Below are 19,357 nucleotides of genomic sequence, written 5' to 3'. Positions count from 1 at the left end.
ATCCTTAATAAGTTCTAGTATTACAATGACTTCTCCATTTGTGACATGTGATAAGCTTTCTCTCACATATTAGTACAGGATGGTGCAGGTCTCAGGAGCTTACCTTGGTCCAAAATACAAGTCTAATTTCACTTGCTTGATTAATGTAAAATGTAAATGCCTTGAATACAAAGAAGGCAGAGATGAAGGGAAAAATCTCTGAGGGAAGGACAGAAGTACAAAGTCTTTGTCTAACCATCTGATTGTTGGAAAACTATAGCAAACTTCTGAAAATACTTTACCAAAATGGAAAAGCTGCTGTATTAATTACTTGCTGTTTTCTCACAATTCTAATTATTACTGTCAAGAAACTGTAAAGAATAGAAGTAATTGTATACAAACTGAAAAGACTTGATACATTATTTCTGGGTTTTAATAATTTCTTGACAAATTTTTTCTTATGGGCTTACATACAACCAAATGGTCTCATTTTACTCATGTTTTTGTTAAGCTTAGCAATAATTTTTCTAGGACAGATAAAAGAAAATAGTAGTGAGTAGTCATTTGGAAGCTATTACTATAGATTTCCTTTGATCTGTCAGCATATGGTGTTTATGCTTTTCTCTGTGTGGCTTTGACAGAATATGGCTGATTTTAATCTATTGCATTTGATGTATTTTCATATCCAGTAAGTGAGAGGGAATATTGACAGGTCTGGTTCTAAGCCCTGATCTGTAAAGTGAGCTTTAATGACAAACATTTATAGAAGCTGGACCGATGGGAAGCTAATAGAGGTTGTTCTTCATTGAGCAAGCAGAGACTGAAAGAAAAATCTCAGTGTTGCAAAGGTGGTTACATGGATGAAAAGCACCACTGTGTTTGCCTGGGGGGAAAAAGAGATATCTTCCTGCAAACCAGGCCTATTTTCTTCAAATAACCTCCAAGGAAACAACCTCTGCCAAGCTAGGAGCTGATTACCAGTTGCAGGCCTCAGACCATAGCCATTATTGTTTTAGCATTTCTGCCTTCCTCTTTATCTCAGCAGGAACCAGGCTGTATGGGCTGCTGTGTAACTTGACCTTGCTTGGAGATAAAAAGACAGATTAGCACCCAGCAATAGCAAAGCCAGAAGCAAAAAGACAGTATTTAGAAAATAAAGGAAAGAGCTGGCACTGTATGATTATGTGTAATGTTCTACACTGTGCAGCGTGGGTGGCCTGATGAACACTTCCCCTCTATGAAACCCAGACAGAAACTTGGACTTGGTCATAATTTCTCCATTTTTAACCTTCCCTGTGCAGAGATGCTGTGATTTTCATCATGAAGATGCTAATGATGATGATTTCCTTTAACATTTGAGAGTATGGAAAAAAAATAAAAAAAGAAAAATTGAAAGGAAAGAAACATAAAACTGCATTTCTTGCAGTAAACAAAATTAATAGCAAATCAGAAAGAACTGGATATGAATCTTTAAGTCTTTGTTGTTTCACTCTGTCCTTTGAGCTTTCCACACAACAAAGCAGTAAGCTCAAGAGATTAGCAGCAATTAGGTATAACATGCCCTAAAATGTCTCAGGGATGCTAAAGAATGCTAAATGCTCAGTGATTAATCATTCAGCATTAAAAATCTGAAAAAAAAGTGTGAAGGCAAAAAGGGGTCCTATTATGATAATCCATGGGTACACAAACTAGTGTGAGAGCTGTACATCAAATGGTCACTGTCAAAACCCAGCCAAGGCACAGCTGCATGGCCATGAATCCCAGTGAAATCATGTGGAGGCAAAGTTACAGGTTTCCTTCAGCTTTTCTTAACCATCACTTCATCTCAAAAACAAAGCAAACCATAACTCAGATATGTTTTTGTAAAGATTTCAAGTCAAAAGCTATAGAAGCATGTTTTTTTCCTATCAGACCATATGGCAGATAATAAATATCTAAGGGTCTGATGGCTGATAACTTCCTACATAGACACAGGCAGAAAATACAAATTCAGTAATCAAGTTTTCTGACAGATAATGCCACATCAGTCTTCACACATCCTCACACTGTCTCATGTATCTTTAGGTTATAAGCTCCTCAGAGCAAGTACCCTTGTGGTGCTCTGATCACAGTTAAGAGTATTTTAGTACTATTACAGAATGTGTCAGACCAGAAAGGAGTTGCAGCTCAGTCAGCTGTTGTTAATTGGGATTTAAGATTGCATCCTTGCCTTTGTTTTGAATGGCTCCTGAAAATTACAGGAGATTCTGACTAAAACCACAACAAAACCACCTGTTCTCCTAATTATCTTTACTAATGCCAGTGGCAGGAAAGGGCACTTGTAAGAGATAGCTCATTTGCAACTTTCTAAGTCCCAATTAGTTTTACAGCTGTTACTTACAGGTATCAGAATACGTTTTTCCTTGGGCCTTTGGAGTCACTGAGAAGGGTTAAGCTGCTCACACCATCCAACCTGACTTAGTTCTGCAAACAGAAAAATTGTGTGCCTTCACCTACCTCAAAGATAACCAAGTTTTTCTAATGGAGACAAAGAATTCAGTTACATGACATGTTTTAAAAGCTTTATTTTCTTCACCATTCTACCTTGTGTTAATTGCGTGTGTTCAGCAGTGACCAGAAAAAAAAAATCCCCAGAGAACAAACCGGCATGAAGTCTGCTTACGGCATTCTGCCACAATTAAGGGGTTCTTCTATAACTACTTGGTGGTGAAAATAAATTTACTTTCTTTGTGCTTTTTCCTCCTTCCAGACTCTGACGGCACCTGCTCCATTCGCAGATGAAACAAGCTGTCAGTGCCAAGCACCCCATGAGAAGTTAACCATTGCACAAGCCCGCCTGGGAACGCCAGGTATGTGGAGAGAGCCACATCCACAGGATCGTGGACACTCCCAAAGGACTGCTTTTCCATGCAAACATCAGTCAATGCTGACTTGTGCCTTCTAGTCAAAAGTGAAAGCAAAAGTCTAATGTCTGGTGCTGTCGAGTAATGGAGAAGAAGCCAGCAACTACAGAGCTGTTATGTTCTATTAGAGAAACAGCAAGAGAAAACATTTAGAGTTTGATGTTTTTGTGGATGCTGGTTGGAAGGAAGGCTTGCTACCCCACTCCAGCCAACCTGAAAATTGTGTTATGTACCTTCTGCATTCTCATCTCATACTACCTCTGTATGCTGGAAAGTCTTCTTTCACTGATATTCCTGTTGGTCACATCAGACCTTCAGTGGCCTTAAAGGTTACTTGCCAATTTCTTGATCTGGGCGTCTGAACTGGGGAAGCAGGATGATTTCACATGAAGTCCAAAATGTATCCTTCATCTGTGCCATATTTCAAGAGGTTATTTTTAAAAAGTATCTGTTTACTTACTCTACTTATTTAAAATAAGCTTTTAAAGTACGTACACATTACACGAGCAAGCTGCAGCTTTCCATTCAGCTGTGCAAGGAACAGTGTTCTCCCATAGACTTTGGGTGTCCTGGCTGCAGACATCTCTTTGCTGCCACAAAAACACAGTCTGTGGAGGTTTGAGCTCTGTTGCTTTCATCTCCACTGTAGTTTTGCTTGGACATGGCAAAGCATGTCACTTGAAAAGGCAAGTCTGTAGGCTGCTGCTGAAGATGCTGTACAGGAAGAGTTATAAGGGTGATGGCATAAAAAAAAAAAAAAGAAGTTAGAGGCTCATTAGAGAGAAGAACTTAGGGAAGGTCAGGAAAAAGTGAAGTAAAATGTTTACTTAAAAGAGCAATAGGTTTTTACAGCAGTAAGCTGTGAAAAAAGTCAAGGAAAGAGAGGAGGAAAAGGAGATGATAGGAAAAAATCCATGAGGTATATCTGATTAGAAAGGCAGAGAAAAAAGAACAAGACATATGGTGGAACTCTGAATGAGGCAGGAGGATGACATTTTTGCTAAATTAGAATATGGGGATGATGGATGATAATAAATAGGGTAAGTCTGAGGGAAAACAGCATAGAGTACAAAGAACAGTGATGTGCAGTATCAAAAACTGCAGGTTCACTTGTGATGCTTTTAAATATCAGAACTGGGTTAAATCTCTGCAATCATCTGATCTGGGGACAAAATGCCATCCACTAGAATTAAGTGCAACTTGTTTGGGATCTGAAAAATCACAGTTGTGTTTCTTTCTCCACAGTTGACAGACCTGTCAGAGTGTATGCAGATGGAATATTTGACCTCTTCCACGCCGGCCATGCTAGAGCTCTTATGCAAGCCAAAACTCTATTCCCAAATAGCTACTTATTAGTAGGAGGTAAGATCAGAGTTATTTATTGCACTGGATTTTTGCTTCTGTGCTTCACTATCAGAGAGTTATTGCTGTGCTCCTACCCCCAGCTGTTTGTACACTATGACTGAATTCTACTTTCACTCAGGGGCTTTCTATAGGTGATTTGCCTTGAATTACATCTTGAAATTGCATCAATTAAAGTAAAAGTCAAATTCTGCCCTCAGCAGCACAGGCACAATTCCCATTCTTGTTAAAGCAGGTGCCTGCATGGCTCTGAGCTTAAAATAGCTCCATATGAATAATTTACCTTTTTCAGTTATTTGCTCAAAATTGTTCAAAGATGGAGATGAGTGAATGAGAACAACAATTACTTATTTCTGGCTATTGGTCCCTTTGCCCACTAGGCACAGACCATAAACTCTGCCTGCCAGGTCCAGACCCAGCCTTGGGCATCATCACAGAAGCTAAGTCTGGCCTATTGTCACTGAAGACCCAAATGTAGGTCATGAGTGGAATGTAATTCCAATTCACAGGTGTCCCCAGGCAGGTTGCTTTCTTAATTTTTCTTTTTTTGGTATGAATATCTTCTTCTCTTGCTGTGCCTGGCTAACAACTGTTCAGCAATTGGCCAGAGGAGTCACTGGAGGGTGGCTTTTTACTACCTAGATGGCTGTGCAAGCCCTGCTTCCATAAAGCCTCATAAATGTGCAGTTTGGTTCCATTTTCCTTGTACCTCCAGGGCTGAGATACTCCTCACAGAAACATTTCACAGCAACCTTCATTCAGTGCTCAAATGCTTTACAGTGAACATGTTGCAGCCTTCAGGTACTATAAGGTGAATTATTTTGTATATTTGTCCCAAACATTTGAGGTGGGGGGAAAAGACCCAACACAGAGGAAAATAAAAATCTCTTTATAAACACATTTTTTAGTTTTACTCAAGTTTATGAAATGTGGCAGTTCCCATGGATCTTCCAGTGAGGTGAAGGACAAGTGCTGTTATGAGGAAGAAAACATTAAGGATTCTCTGGTCTCCTGCTGAGCTGGACAATTTGCAGAAGAAGCAAGTGGGGCACAAGACTGTGAGATTTTTTTAAAAAATGCAAGTTATGTATATCCTGTTGTTTTTAAAGGATTAAGTGTTGCCCCAGATAAGGGAAGGAGCTTTGGGGAAAAAAAGCCTGGCTCCTTTGAAATTCATGCATAGCTTCATTTTGCCCTTATTTTTGGTGTGAAGGACAAAGCACTCATTAGCACCCTCTCCCAGCAAGGCCCTGTGTGTTAGCATGTTTAAAAAATGGACACCTTCCCACACCCACATACAATTTGTGCTGCAAAAGCACCAGTGTCTTATGTCTTTGTGGGCATCACAACCAACACCTGCTATTTCTTCTTGTGAAGACAATTACTTGGACCTAAGATCACATTTCTTTTTAAAATAGACATTTATACCTTTCTAAGTCAGTCATTAGAGCAGGATGACAGATTCAAAAGAAGTACAAGGAAAGGTATTGTGTCTGTACTGTATATGAACAAATAGTAATCAGAAAATGAAATCAAACCTTTCTTCACAATTCAAACAAAAATTACTATTTTCCAATGATTTTAGTAGACCTTTTCTTCCAGGAGTGGGTAGCCTAAAGATGTCATAAAGGCTGTAAATAAATACAGATACAGACTCTGAAGGGAACTTCCTCCTGAAAATGCTTTGATCACCATTAAATTTCTTGTCAGAAGGCATCAAAACTGACATAATAGGACAGAGTAGCATTTTGCTTGCTGAAATTCATACATATGTTATTATCTGGCTTTGAATTTTGCACAAGTTTCAGGGCTATATAAGCCTTTCTACATTTTTCCTACTTTGAAAGTCCTTAATGATCATCACAGCAAGAACATCCATTTCAGATCTCAAAAAAGCCTGCATCTTTGCTGGCACCTTGCCTGATAGGTGGATGTTTTCAGATTAGAAAGAAGCAGCAGCTGCAGGGCTGCTCTCACACTTCACTGCGGCACTGGTAATGTTGCATTTATCATTTGTCAAGTACATTTACAGACAACGATCCAAGGGCACAGGTTTGACCTGTGGGGAAGGACAACCACTGGCAGCCCAGCTATAAAAGGGTATCACGTTATTCCATGTGGGGTGTCAAATGACTGTTGTAGCTGTAATGTTGGACAGAGATGGTTGTGGAGAAGGTCACTGGTTTTTACACAATGTTATGTGGGTAGAAAGATGATACCTAACTTTCCCTGTCCTCTGGTAATGTGGATGCTGCTGCTCCTCATTTTAAAGCAATGTGACAAAATATTGGTATATCCAGAGTTAAAGATGCAGGATTTCTGGATCTTCAACTCTGCTCATTTCACTAGAGCATATGGTTTCTCCCAGTCCTTTCTTTGGAGCTTCCTTCAGCAACTTTCCATCTGAATGTGACACAAACCTTACTTCTCTTTCTCAATGCTAAGCTTAGAGACAGATTTCTATAAAGTTTTCTATTACTTGTTTTCCATCAAGGTTTATTTAATGAGAAACTCTCCCACTGTGATTTTGAGCTTTGTTGGCAAATTCACCTTTTAGAGTGTTGTTTATATAAAAATAAAATGTAGGAAGTGGAGGCTCAAAGAGTCTGAGGGGTCTCCATGTCTGGAAACCCAACTGGACATGGCCCTGAGCAACCTGCAGCTGACTGTGGAGGGGGTTTGGATTAGGTGATGTCAAATGGTCCTGCCTGGACCATTTTGTGATACCTGAAGTTAGTGAGCACTCTGTGATTGTCCATGCTGTGTTCTTCAGTTGGTTTCAAAGCATTGGCCATTGCCCCTGAAATATCACAGCCCATGAAATCCCCACTTAAGAGTTGCACTGATTTACCTTAGTATGTAAAGGATTCCAACCTGAGGTGTCTTACAATATCCCTCTTGGCCTCTGGCTGCAGTTGCAGAAAGAGAAGGTTCTCTCATTATCACAAAGTTGTATCTGCTAACTCCAAGCAGAACTCTTAGGAGCCCTGAAACCCCCCAAAAATTGCTAAGCTAATAACTATGTGCTTAATGGATTTATCTAGGAATAATCAGCTCCTGGTTATGCTGATTTCGAATGTGGAGCCATTTTGCTCATACTTCTATATTTTAGTTTGCAGTGATGATTTAACCCATAAATTCAAAGGCTTCACTGTGATGAATGAAACTGAGCGATATGAAGCCCTCAGACACTGTCGTTATGTGGATGAGGTCATCAGAGATGCACCCTGGACACTGACACCTGAGTTCCTTGAAAAACACAAGGTACAATTCTCCCCTTCTCTCTCCCTTCCCTCTTGTAGACAGGCAGTTGAGAATGAGCAAGTCTGAAATTCTATTACATGGAGCAAATTATTTAATTCAGTTAATTCCAGTTACTGAAATTAGATACATAGCATTCCCTGCCTCCATCTCTGTCAGAAAACATATATTTATTTTGCCTTTTTTTTCCTCAATATGCTCAGATGATTTCTCTGCTGAGACTTTTGAAGGGCAAAATAACACTGGAAAAATTCAGAAAAGGAGATGGTAAACCAGAAAAGTTGTCACCTAGTGACTGAAGTCCTGAATTAAAGACGTGTTTCTCATTAATGGCAATAGTTGCAATATATAAAAATGCCATGTGCCCTCTAAAAGGCAGGATGGAGTGTTTCACATGCTATTGATTGCCTTACAGCACATATGAATCCTAACAAAAGCATAATTAAGTAGGGTGTATTTTAATGTCTACATCACTGAGTAACAAAATGACAGCATGACAGTGATAGGTGTATTTGTATATATGCACAGCTTAAGGACCCAAAATCAATTATCCTGCCTCCATGGTTTTGAAAGCCAAGGCTTCACCACTTGCTTTTGCAGTAGGAATAAAAACAGGAGCCTGTGTCTTGTGTTTTGTACTTCATATCACATTGAGCCAGTCAGAGTGAGACAGTAGTGGCAGTGCTTTTGGAGAGAAGGTTTCTGTTTTATCATAATTGATCATACAACACAGCAGTTGCAGGCCCAAATCTAATACAATACACTAGGTGGTGGCTTTAGAATGAGAATGTCAAAAGCAGTTAGCTGAAGTCAAGAAAAGAGGTAACTTTCCATAACAATCCCCCAGTGAACCAAAATTTGGTGATGGTAGGATGTGATTCTTCTGTTCACTGGCAGATTGACTTCGTAGCCCACGATGACATCCCGTACTCTTCCGCTGGATCGGATGACGTATACAAACACATAAAGGAGGCAGGTAAGGGCAACTTTGCATTTCTAGCACCTTCCTTTTCAGTCTCAGCTCAAATTCTTGTACTATCTTTTAACCACAACTGCTGGGAGAGAAGCAGTAGAGATAATACCACATTGTCTTACACCTTAGTGGTAGGTACTGCTGACTTGAGCAGAAAGAAAACCTTGAAGGACATCCTTGGCTGAATTCCTGCCATAACCCCAAGGAAACCATTCAGATCTAGCACAAAATAGTCCCATCTGTGTTTTTAAAACAATTTTATAGTGCTTGACTAAGACTTTTGAATGGATCAAAATAAGTTCAATTCCCACAGGAGCCCAGCCAAATTTAGTCAGTTTTTGATAACGACAAACTGACACCTCTTTGATACATACCAGTCCTGAATATGGGCAAGCACAGGCAATCTTCTTTTCATTACACTGGCAGAGGGTTTAAATCAGTATCAGAGTAATTAGTTTGTCATGATTGTTTAGCAGTTTGGTTGACTACCATATTACACTGAGCATGACGATGCTGAACTCATTAGGAGTTTGTGTCTCTTCAGTTCAAGGAAGACGAATCAAGTTTGAGGAGATAACATTGAGCCACTGTTTGCCTGTGGTACCTATCCTAACACAATGCACAGTGCAAGGAGGAGGAATAAATCATATCTTCCTGCTGCTGTGCCCTGGAGATGCTGCTTTGACTCCTGGCAAATCCAGCCTCTCTGTTCTGCATAAACATGTATACTGGAGGCTTGAAAAAATTCCAGAGCAATCTGCCTGATGGTAGTATGCCATGCAAAGTGACCTTCTCAAACTATACAATGACATCTATAGACCAGGTATTGACCTGAGCTGAAGGAATAAGCTTTTTATAGCAGCAGTTCTTGATCTTTTTCCACTTGTGAGCCTCCCTTGATATCAGACTCACAACCCTCCTTTGGGATTGACCGTTCTATAGTTTCAGAGCCAATGCCAGCTTGTAGGGAGTGAAAAAAGGCCCCTCTGGTAAGAATGAGTCACCAAGGAACATACTGCACACCTGTTGGACAGGCAGCTATTTTGCTTTTATTCTGCAAGGTGATGAGTGCACAGGACAACATGACAGGAGCTCTTGGTGTCACTGGATCATTACCAGGCTTGGTGTGAGTGCCCAAATCCATCATACCCTTCTCTGCTGTCATTGAGTACAGGCATGGTGCACACACAAACCAGTGAGAAACTCAAACTTTGCAGAAGAGACTTGCAGCTTCAGGGACTTGTGGTCCATTGTGTCTGTCACTACAAGGTTGTTCCAGTACTCCCATTCTCCCACATCAGCTTGTTGGAGAGCAGAAAAATGGATGGGAGCTGGGAAGTTCCTTCATTAGATTCCCATGGGCTCCCAATTCCCCACTCTCTCCAGTGGATGGGAGGGCATATGGGCAACAGTGAGCTGGGTAACAGTGCACTGACTTAAAACTGTGCACATCTGTGAACAATTAGCTTGGAAAATATGGATTAGTCCAACACATGAAGCAGATGAAAGCAAAGTCAGTGACTAAGGGTAACGTCCATCTACAATTCCACTTTCAGCTTACCAAAGGTGGAGTTTGGATTTTGTCCATGTATTCCTGTAACTCCTATCTATAAAGGTTTCTGGCTCAAAGCGGTTTTCACTGCTTCCAAAAATAGTTTCCTGAGTGACTGCTGCAAGCCTGAAAAGCAGCAATCAGGGAAACATGTCTGCTCGTGATAAAAGTAATCTGTTTGTTAGCAAAGTATTAATTAGAGATCAGAAAGAAAAAATACCACATAGCATTTAGTCACAAAAGGCTGCTAAGCTTCTTGATTCCTTTTCTGAGTCTTTTTCCAGCCCTGTAAAATTAGGTACCAATGCCTGCTTACTCTAAGTGAATGTGTGAAGATTAATTTACCAGGAACTATAGCACTATTTTAAGACAAAGCACTACTTTTTTTTCCCAGACCATCTCCCGTTTTCTCTCTCTTGTTCATCAACAGCTTCATGTTGCAATTACGTATAAGGGAGAGTAGTAATTTTTTGTAGCCCTAAATAACTACTAAAAGATGTGCCTGCACTCTGCTACTATTGCATTTGTGGATTACATTAACAGTTTAGGTGCTCCTGCCTTGGTGAGGAGCAGTTAGAAAACCACATATATTTCAATTGCATTGAGGAAAGTACAAGCAGTATTGATAAATGGCCAGTTTTTTTGGGGACTGATTTGTCAGAGCAGGGAGGAAGGTTGTGTAGCCACTGGCGTGGCTGGATGGACATGAAACACTAGCATTACACTTCATCTTCCTGTTACAAACCACTAACACCTCAAGGTTGTTTTCCAGTTATGGTAATGCATCTTTTTCCTGGCTTTTTTCAAGGCCAGAGGCTGGTCTGTTCTATCAGCAGAACAGAGATGGTGCAGCACAGGAGTGGAAATGAAGAAGAGCAGCAAACCTCCCTGCACCTTTATATAACATAAAATAAGGGCCTTGCTTATGGAAAGAACTGCTCAGTGAATTGGCCACAGCTTGAAGCTTGGCCTTCCTGGCTCAGGAGCCTCTGCCAGTCTAATAATTTCCACATTACAGCTGACACTGTACAAAGGGCAATTTTTAGTATTTCTAAACACTTGAGAAAAAAACAAGTAGTATAGACCCTTGCCTTCCCAAAACTCACACAGAAACAACAGGAGAGAACTAGCAATAAGGCAGAACTGCACTTCTCTAACCTTTGTTAGGTATTTTTGTGTTCCTCCTCAGCTACCTGCTGCAGTGCCTGGTCCTGCCAAGCTTTATCAGTAGGCTTTCTTTTCCCACTTTGCTCAGGAATGTTTGTACCTACGCAGAGAACCGAAGGTATCTCCACGTCGGATATCATCACGCGGATCGTCCGGGACTACGACGTGTACGCCCGGCGCAACCTGCAGCGGGGATACACCGCCAAAGAGCTGAATGTCAGTTTCATCAATGTGAGTACCCTCAGACACTCCTGGCATCCTGAATGGAAAGTCAAGGTTAAGAAACTGTATCTTCCTCCTGCTGCCTTTAAAAGAGCTGGAAAGAACTTAATTTAAAAGAAACTGGTAAGCTGAGGGTAGTTTTAATTACTTCTATTAATTAGCAGCTTTGCTTCCATCTTATGCCTTTAACAAAGCTGCAGCTCCCCGTTCCTCCTTGAGCTGTAGGTGACAATGACACACTAGGAAGGAGCCCACCCTCCCACCAGAGGCTGCTCAACCATTCACCCAACACATGATTTCTTTCTATATTCCTATTCCAAGAAGCCAGCTGAGAGAGCATGGAGATCCAAAATTTCTCTACAATGTGATAGAATTAAAGAACAAACAAACAAAAACAAAAAACAAAAACAACCAAACAAAAAAAAAAGCAAACAAAAAAAACAAACAAAAAACCCCACAAAGCTAACTGTAGAGCAGTGAGATTACTAGGGAAAGCTACAATGGTTTTCAAGACAAGGGAGTATGCTAGGAAGCTGATACATAAATGATGCTGCTGTAAAGCTCAGAAGCCAAAATGGCAAGAGAGCCATGTGAAAGGATGGCTCAGTTTATTAATCTTCCCCATACAGATTTGCCCCTCCAATGAGGTGAAAATTAGACTTTACCTTCCTTCATTTTCTGTCTCAAGACTTAAAACCTCAAGATAACCCACATAACTGAAATCTCTGTTGTGACTGAGATGGCTCACAGCAGGACTCCTCAACTCCCTCCCTGGAGCTTGGAAACCCCCTTGTGAAGGACTGAATTGTGTCATTTCATTAGTTTATCTCTTTCTTATTTTGAAGTCTAGAAGATAAACCCCAGATCAGGGGCATAAATATTTATTTCACTGTGCTTTTTTTTTAAGTCTTGTGCACCTTTAAAAATTGCTGCTTGTAAGTTCTCCACCCACAATTAAAAATATCCGTTAAAATGAGACATGCTGGATACTTTGGAGAGTCTCAAATTTATCCTTTAGCAGCTGTGAGGTTAAGACACTGTTGCTTAAGTTATACTTTCCCCCATCTCAGACAATGATGTCTCCTGAAGAACTTCCTGACATCTGATTGTTTAGCTTACAGTAATTTAAATGCAGAAATACTGATTTGCACCAGAGGCTGTTTGTCTCAAAATTAAATCCCCAAGATTTTCAAGAGCACTGGTTTCCTCATTAAAGGGCTGATCACCCTTTAGGTACAGAGGGAGTTGGGTTTCTATGGACCTTGGGGATTTTGTTTGTGATCGTGGCTTGCAAAGACAGTTCTACTGTGAGCTACAATAAACCACACTTCAGTGCTTGTTTTTAAAGTCAATTGACGTGTCCATTACATGGAGTTAACAGAAAATGAAAAGCCAGTAGTGATCTGTGCTTCTACACAGACTACCACACCTTCAGGAGGATAACCTTGCTTATTTCCTTGTACCAAAAATTTGTGGAGCACATAAGCATTTCAAGACAAAAGTCCTTTAATCCTGAAGTATTTCAGAAGCTTTTCCCAGGAGCTCCCTTTTCTCTCTCTCTTTTTCTGTGTGGCTTAGCAATTAGGAGTGAAATTTGCTGTCCACAAGCCACTGACCTACACACATCTGTATTGCAGCCAGAAGCTCCTGTATTAGCCAGGCTCAGAACTGATGAGAGTTCTCCTTCTGCTCTGCAGAAATCCACCCAAAGAGACATTTTGGTACAAGTTAATATCCAGGCTGGCAAGTCAGCAGCATTTGCTTGGAAACATAGGGAAATTTGCCATTTGCCTATTATTAAATTTGAGCTGTTTATTTCTCAACTCCTATCCTTCACAAGATTCACATCAATTTCAAATTGCATTCAGTTTGAAAATAGAAAGATTCATGTAGTGGATTGAACACAGTAATCACACAAGAAGTCTTTTCAATATGTACCTTCTGCACTTCATTCCACAAATGTTACACTTGCATTTATAAAAATAACATGGGAATAGCTAACCAAGGCCATATGTATTAGGATGCATTAATGCAGTTTTTTTTCTTCTTTTCAACTGTTTGAGCTAATTATTTCCAAGTTTTTTTAATTAATCTTTGACCACACTTTCAAAACAGGAGAAGAAATACCGCTTTCAAAACCAAGTGGACAAAATGAAAGAAAAAGTCAAGAATGTGGAGGAAAAGTCAAAAGAATTTGTTTACAAGGTGGAAGAGAAGAGCCATGACCTCATTCAGAAATGGGAAGAAAAGTCCAGGGAATTTATTGGCAACTTTTTAGAGCTGTTTGGACCTGATGGAGCTTGGGTAGGTATTCTGCCATCCCAGGAAGTCTGAGTGCTTTTATTTCTTTCAACACAGGTCAAGAGCAGATGCTTTTACTGCAGACTTTGTCTTGAAAGCCAGCACAGCAGGATAATGGCAAACCTGGCTGCTGAAGCCATTAATGCATACTAATACTGCAGCAGAAAGATTTAGTGCTTCTGGCAGTTGCTTGCTTGGGATGATATCTGTATTTTGTGAAGATGTGATGCTGAACATAATACTGGATGCAGCAGAGCTGCATTACAGCACCACATGAACAAACAGGCCAGTACAGTCTATTGGCCCCATTAGCATTAAATGCAACCACTCACACATCAGGGATGTACACTGGAGGTAGTGAGGAAAAACAGGACCATTGAAAAGGTTTTCAGTAGTTTTCTTCATGCTCTGTATTCAGCAGTAGAAGATTATAATTTTTTAGCTTCAAAAACTACTGATAAAAAGTTCCAAGAAATTATTTTACGTGTCAAGTTCAGGCCCATCTAACTGATAGCAGGGAAGGCTCAGGTGGGATTCAAGCACTTGAAAAGTTCTACTTGGTATGTGCTGGCTTCACAGTTGGCTTCACCTTACTAAAGGTCCTCAAGTGCCTTGGAAAGGCAGTTCAGAATCTACAGTAGCACATTTCTGGAGAGAAACCTGCTCAAACCAAACTCATGCACTGAGTGGTGAGTTGGTGATACTTCAGAGCCCACAAAGTATCTTGGTCCTCATCTGTCAGTTCTGATAGCTTGCCAAACCTCAAGAAGCTGTTTACTTGTATGACTTTGCTTGGCTGCATTGAAACCAGTAACGAAGCTTAAATTGAATGTGGAATTCATCTGTGTTGGGATGAAAGCCCAGACCCTCCAGCGCAGGCACCATCTCAGACACGCTGCTCTGGTTGCAAACACTGAATGAAAAAGGCACCTTCTGTTGGAAGGAGCTCAGCAGATATTTTGTTTGTAAGCAAATACAGAGGAAGAGTCACAGAGCTTCTGTGAATTAAATAGCTCACATCAGTGCTGTGTCACAACTCAGTGCTACCAAGTCATGCAGTGCCTGCCTTACTGGAGTTCTCATCTTTACACTGACTGGCTGTGTTGATTACCACTCAGTTGAGAAAAACCTGAAATTAGGCTGTGAAGGCTTCAGAACAGAGACTGTGTCATCTTACAGCTACTTCTGTCCATGCAAAGGCAGTGATCACTGAACAACACAGGCCCCAGCCACATGAACATGAGCTTTTTATTTAGCAGTTTGTTCATTGACACTGTTATATTCCTGGGAGAGGGGCAAGAAGGTAACTCTTCTGATGAAATGCCCAGGTCTACCTGCATTGTCCACATCCACATGAAGCCTCTTCTGAGCCCAAAGAGCTTGGTGCGTGTTCCCCTTTTGGGATGGTCCCTTGGCCTACATGCTGAATAACTAAAGCTGATGCTAACAGAGCATGTGAAATCCACAGGAGGTGAGATGAGTTTACTGCATAGAGAGAGGAAAAGAATTCAAAAAGCACTGGTTCTATTTCCTGGCTCTATCCACTCAACACTGCATGCTGATGGCATTTTTAAAAACCTTTGCTGATAAAACATTTTACCAAATTCAATTAAGGAAAAGGTGCTCTGCAAAGGGCTTTTAAAATCTAGAAACTCATTGTTTGACCACAGAGTAGGAAGTCTGGTGCAATCACCGGGACCTTTGCTAAGAACAAGAGGAGTAAAATCTCTTCAGTGTTGTAGGAAAAGCATCAGTGACAGCAAGCTGAGAGGTGGTGTAGCTTTTTTAGAATCAGTTTGAGCCTTGGCAATAGGAAAGACTTTTAAAATAATGATAACTTAGTATTAGTGTCAAAACTGTTATTAATGTTAATTTGCCTTATCACTGTTAGTTAGAAGTTGCTTTTAATGTTGACATTAAAAGTACAGGAATCATTATGGGCATGCTGGATTCCTAGATCAGTAATTTGCATGCCATTAATATGCTATTATTATTTCACAAATAATTATTATAATATACTTTATGCTAGCATCAATTTTCTAAAAGTAAGGGCCATGTAACCCACAAAAAAAATGTCTATTTGTGAAAGAGGTCCAAATGTCAGTTTTCAAATGTCTAGATGTCTGTAATTCATTGGCAATTTTGCCCACCTGTGCAATCCCCTGTGTGCACATTTTCTGTAAGAGTCACAGAGAGGTCAGAAACAATGATTAGTGTGGTATGAAACTTTGCTGTGATGTGAGACAGGACCACCACACAGCCTGGCACAGGGCCTCATGGCAGAGACTCCAGGGTGCACGTGTCCATTCCAGCTCCTCTCAGACATGTACAAGCAGCCACCTACAACTGAGGTCAGTGGAGAGAAAGCACAGCTCACAGGACAGGGGTTTTGTGCCAGTCCCTCTCAGAAATGTCCCTTCAGATAAGGTGTCCCTGCAAGGAGCTGGCTTCTCCTGCTCAGCACAAAGAGGCACTTGGGGAAGGTTGCCTTCCAAACAGCTAAATCAGACATCAGCAGGGCATCAGATAAGACAGGCTGCAACTGGAACCTGGGGCTGGTGTTTAGGCCATACCACCTGTCTGCAGCCTGGAGCTAAAATGGCCTTGGAACAATCAGCAGCTCAAAAGCAGAAGCCTTCTCTAATACCTACCTGGCACTTGTTTGTGAAGCAAAGGGGTATCAACATACAGGCAGTAAAATTCAGAAACAGGCAAAATACTTTTTCCTGGCAATGAGATTCCCAAAACTAACCCTAAACTGGTTTGGTGTACCTGAACTTGCTTGAATCAAGGCTTTGAAATTATTTCCCTACCTCTGGTAAAGGACCACAGTGCCTCCAGCCTTGTCTAACTCTGCAGCACTTCAAGGAAGCCATTAACACTTGTTCTACTTCTTCAGCACCCAATGGCCCAGGTGGCTCCTTGCCTGCAAAGGGCATGGCCTACTGACCCTGCTAGGGCACAGCTGGAGAGCAGGAGGTGTTCTGAGGCTGGTGAGTGACACCACCTCCTTCTCCTGCAGAGCTGTGTTACAGCCAGCAGCCTGGTGGTTCCAGCACTAATGCAGGAGGCAACGCTGAAGGTGTGAGTGCATCAGTTTGTTCAAGCAACAAACTCTCCACTGAAGGCCTGGGAAGCAGGTGTCCTACAGCCTGACTGAAGGACTTCACAGGAAGGTGGGATCCCCTTACCATCCCTGGCCTCTGTGACTGAGGCACAGTTGAGTACTCCCTGCCACATGGGATGGTGCAGGCCAGGCCAGGGTGGGGCACTTGGCTGTCCTCCAGCACTGCTGCCACACCACCAGGAAGCACCACTGTGCCACTGAGTTGGCTGAAGTGACAGAAGGAAGTCCAAGGATTCTGATTGGCTGGGAAAAAGATATTTCATATCAAACACAGGGTTTTTGTTGGAGATTATCTTCAGTGAGAGGGTGAAACAAGCCTCACACTTCTGTGATCTAAAGAGAAATTTTGCACCCCTACCACTGAATTCCAAACGGGTCTGGGGCTTTGTCAGCTGTGGTGACATCCCTGCAGCTCTCAGCTACAGAAATGTTTCCTGGCACCATTTATCAGGAGCAACCACCATCTGCTAACTGTTGACATTTTAGGAAGTCTTGACTAATTTGGACCTAGTGCAGGGGTAGGTTACACACCATGGGGTTTTATGCACGAGAGCCTTGGTAAGTGCAGCTCCAGGCAGGAACTGTTCTGCTGTTCTGCACTGCGGCAACATTCAGGCTCTAAAACTAAGTCAATAAAGGCTAATGTGGTAAAGATGTAAATGAGGAGAGGGAGCTCACAGAGGAATAGCTCATTTTTAAGCTTGATTTTTTAAGCCCTGGGATTTAGCAAACACCCAGAAACCCAAGAGGGAAACCAACATCTGCCTCTTTGCTGGCAGGGAATACTGAGTTTCAAAGAGGAGGAGAAAGAGCAAGATGGGCAGCCAGATACTGTGTCAGCACAGAGCAGAGTCACTGCAGAGAGAAGGGGAATAGGAACAAGATAAAAACCCAGCTGAGATCAAGCCTGCAGTTACCCAAAATAGCAAACCCATACATTCTGCACAAGTCTTTTCCTCTCAGGCCTGAGTGGTAACTTAACTTTGTCGGGGCTGGATCTTCCTTTCAGCCGAGCATCGCCTGTGACTCGACTCCCAGTTCTTCAGCCAAGGTTGAGGCTTCTTGCTCCCCACCCCCAGGAGGAGCAGCAGGGCACTCGGATTTGGGGTTTTCCACATGAAGCCTGCAGCAGCTGCACAGCACATACCACGTCTTCCGTACCCCCAGCATGATCCAAGGCCACATTGCTGCTAACGAGTAGAGGCACGTGCCTTAGTGTAGCAGATTGCTTGACTGCAGAGTTGTTTCTTCCACCTCACCAGCTCTGGCAGGCCTCCACTCAGCTTTACAAAGCAAAAGTGACAATAAAGCTCCAAGCAGAACATAGAGCCTGCAAGTGTTTTCTCTTTGCAACAGACATCCAAATACTGGCATTCCCACCCTCAGTTTATGAGTTTGGATTGTGCCTGCTCCAGGGAGCTGGGGAAGTGGGTGCCAGTATTTGCAGGCACCTTGCTGTTTCCCTTGAAAAGGGACAGAGGAATAAAGGCTGGGAAAGTCAGGAAGCTCAGGAGGAAAGGGGTGGTCCTTCCCAACATTCTGGAAAGAAAAGGCTGTGGGAACTAGGAATGTTGGGTGTTCAGGCAGAAAACTAACCTTTGGAGGCAAGGGCATGACCAACACATACAAAAACCACAAAGGAAGTCCCCCATGTGTGGCTTGGGCCAGTCCATAGAGTGTTCTCATGCTGGGGATGGCCCAGCTGAGGTAAAAACATGCATGCAGGGACCAGGTTATCATGAGCACAGCAGAGGAAAACCAGCCATGCTCCAGGGCTCTGGCTCTCTGCTCACTCCCCAGTGAGAGGCACAGTGCAACCCCTGCCTGCCCACAGCCTTCCCCTCTGTGCACTACTCAAAGAGCATCTTTTCACTTTGCTTTTGCAGAAGCAGATGTTCCAGGAACGAAGCGGCCGAATGCTCCAGGCTTTTTCTCCCCGGCAGAGCCCAAACAGCAGTCCTACACGAGGCCGCTCTCCGTCCCGTTCTCCATCTCCACCCTGGCTCATCAATAAGACCTCCCCTCCCTCTTCTCCAAAAGCTGCCTCTGCCTCCCTCAGCAGCATGAGCGAGGGAGATGAGGATGAAAAATAAAATATATATTTTTTTAACCATGAGACAGAAGAACAAGATATGAACTCAACCACTGGATGGGGAGAAGCATGAGGAACACCAGGGGTTTCTCTGACAGCAGGGATCGTGCTCTGGGAGATGTCAAAAATGAACTGGAGCACAGCAAGGGAGATCTCAGGAAGAGCTTATCCCATCCCCAACTCCCTCAAGGTGCTGGAGTCCCAGCCAGCAGCACTTGCCAGGCACAACCCCAGGGACTGACAGAAAAACACACCCATGTGCAAGTTCCTGCTCCTGCCTTGCTGCTTTCCAGCTGCTGCTCCAGGCCAGGCCTGTGGGAGCTCTGCACCAAGTGGGGCTGGAAGGAGGAGCCCAGCTGGCTCCTGATCTGGACCCAGCACACAGGGAAGTGCTGGCTGCAGCCTGCTGAGAGAGAAG

At 42.3% G+C, this 19,357-nt stretch overlaps 1 protein-coding gene across 5 annotated transcripts in view; it reads left to right on the top strand.

Moving 5' to 3' along the window:
• Nucleotides 1-18,963, top strand: part of PCYT1B (phosphate cytidylyltransferase 1B, choline) — a 28,675-nt gene extending 9,712 nt beyond the window's left edge. Inside the window, exons 2-9 of one of the 5 annotated variants that reach the window (XR_013775490.1) lie at nucleotides 2,729-2,828; nucleotides 4,128-4,244; nucleotides 7,357-7,508; nucleotides 8,403-8,481; nucleotides 11,286-11,428; nucleotides 13,535-13,723; nucleotides 16,743-16,896; nucleotides 17,857-17,980. Coding sequence is in view for 3 of the 5 variants with exons in the window: in XM_079315361.1 (XP_079171487.1) it covers nucleotides 2,729-2,828; nucleotides 4,128-4,244; nucleotides 7,357-7,508; nucleotides 8,403-8,481; nucleotides 11,286-11,428; nucleotides 13,535-13,723; nucleotides 18,734-18,940 (987 nt within the window). In the remaining 2 variants the exon portion in view is untranslated. Of the gene's footprint in view, nucleotides 1-2,728; nucleotides 2,829-4,127; nucleotides 4,245-7,356; nucleotides 7,509-8,402; nucleotides 8,482-11,285; nucleotides 11,429-13,534; nucleotides 13,724-16,742; nucleotides 16,897-17,626; nucleotides 17,832-17,856; nucleotides 18,172-18,733 lie in introns of those variants that run through there. The other 4 variants (XR_013775491.1, XM_079315361.1, XM_079315362.1 and 1 more) reach the window with 4 other exon arrangements.
• The last annotated feature ends 394 nt before the right edge of the window (nucleotides 18,964-19,357 follow it).

The sequence above is a fragment of the Erithacus rubecula genome, assembly GCF_903797595.1.
Source record: "Erithacus rubecula genome assembly, chromosome: 1".
Lineage (NCBI taxonomy): Eukaryota > Metazoa > Chordata > Aves > Passeriformes > Muscicapidae > Erithacus > Erithacus rubecula.
This window is presented reverse-complemented; position numbering and strand designations above follow the sequence as displayed.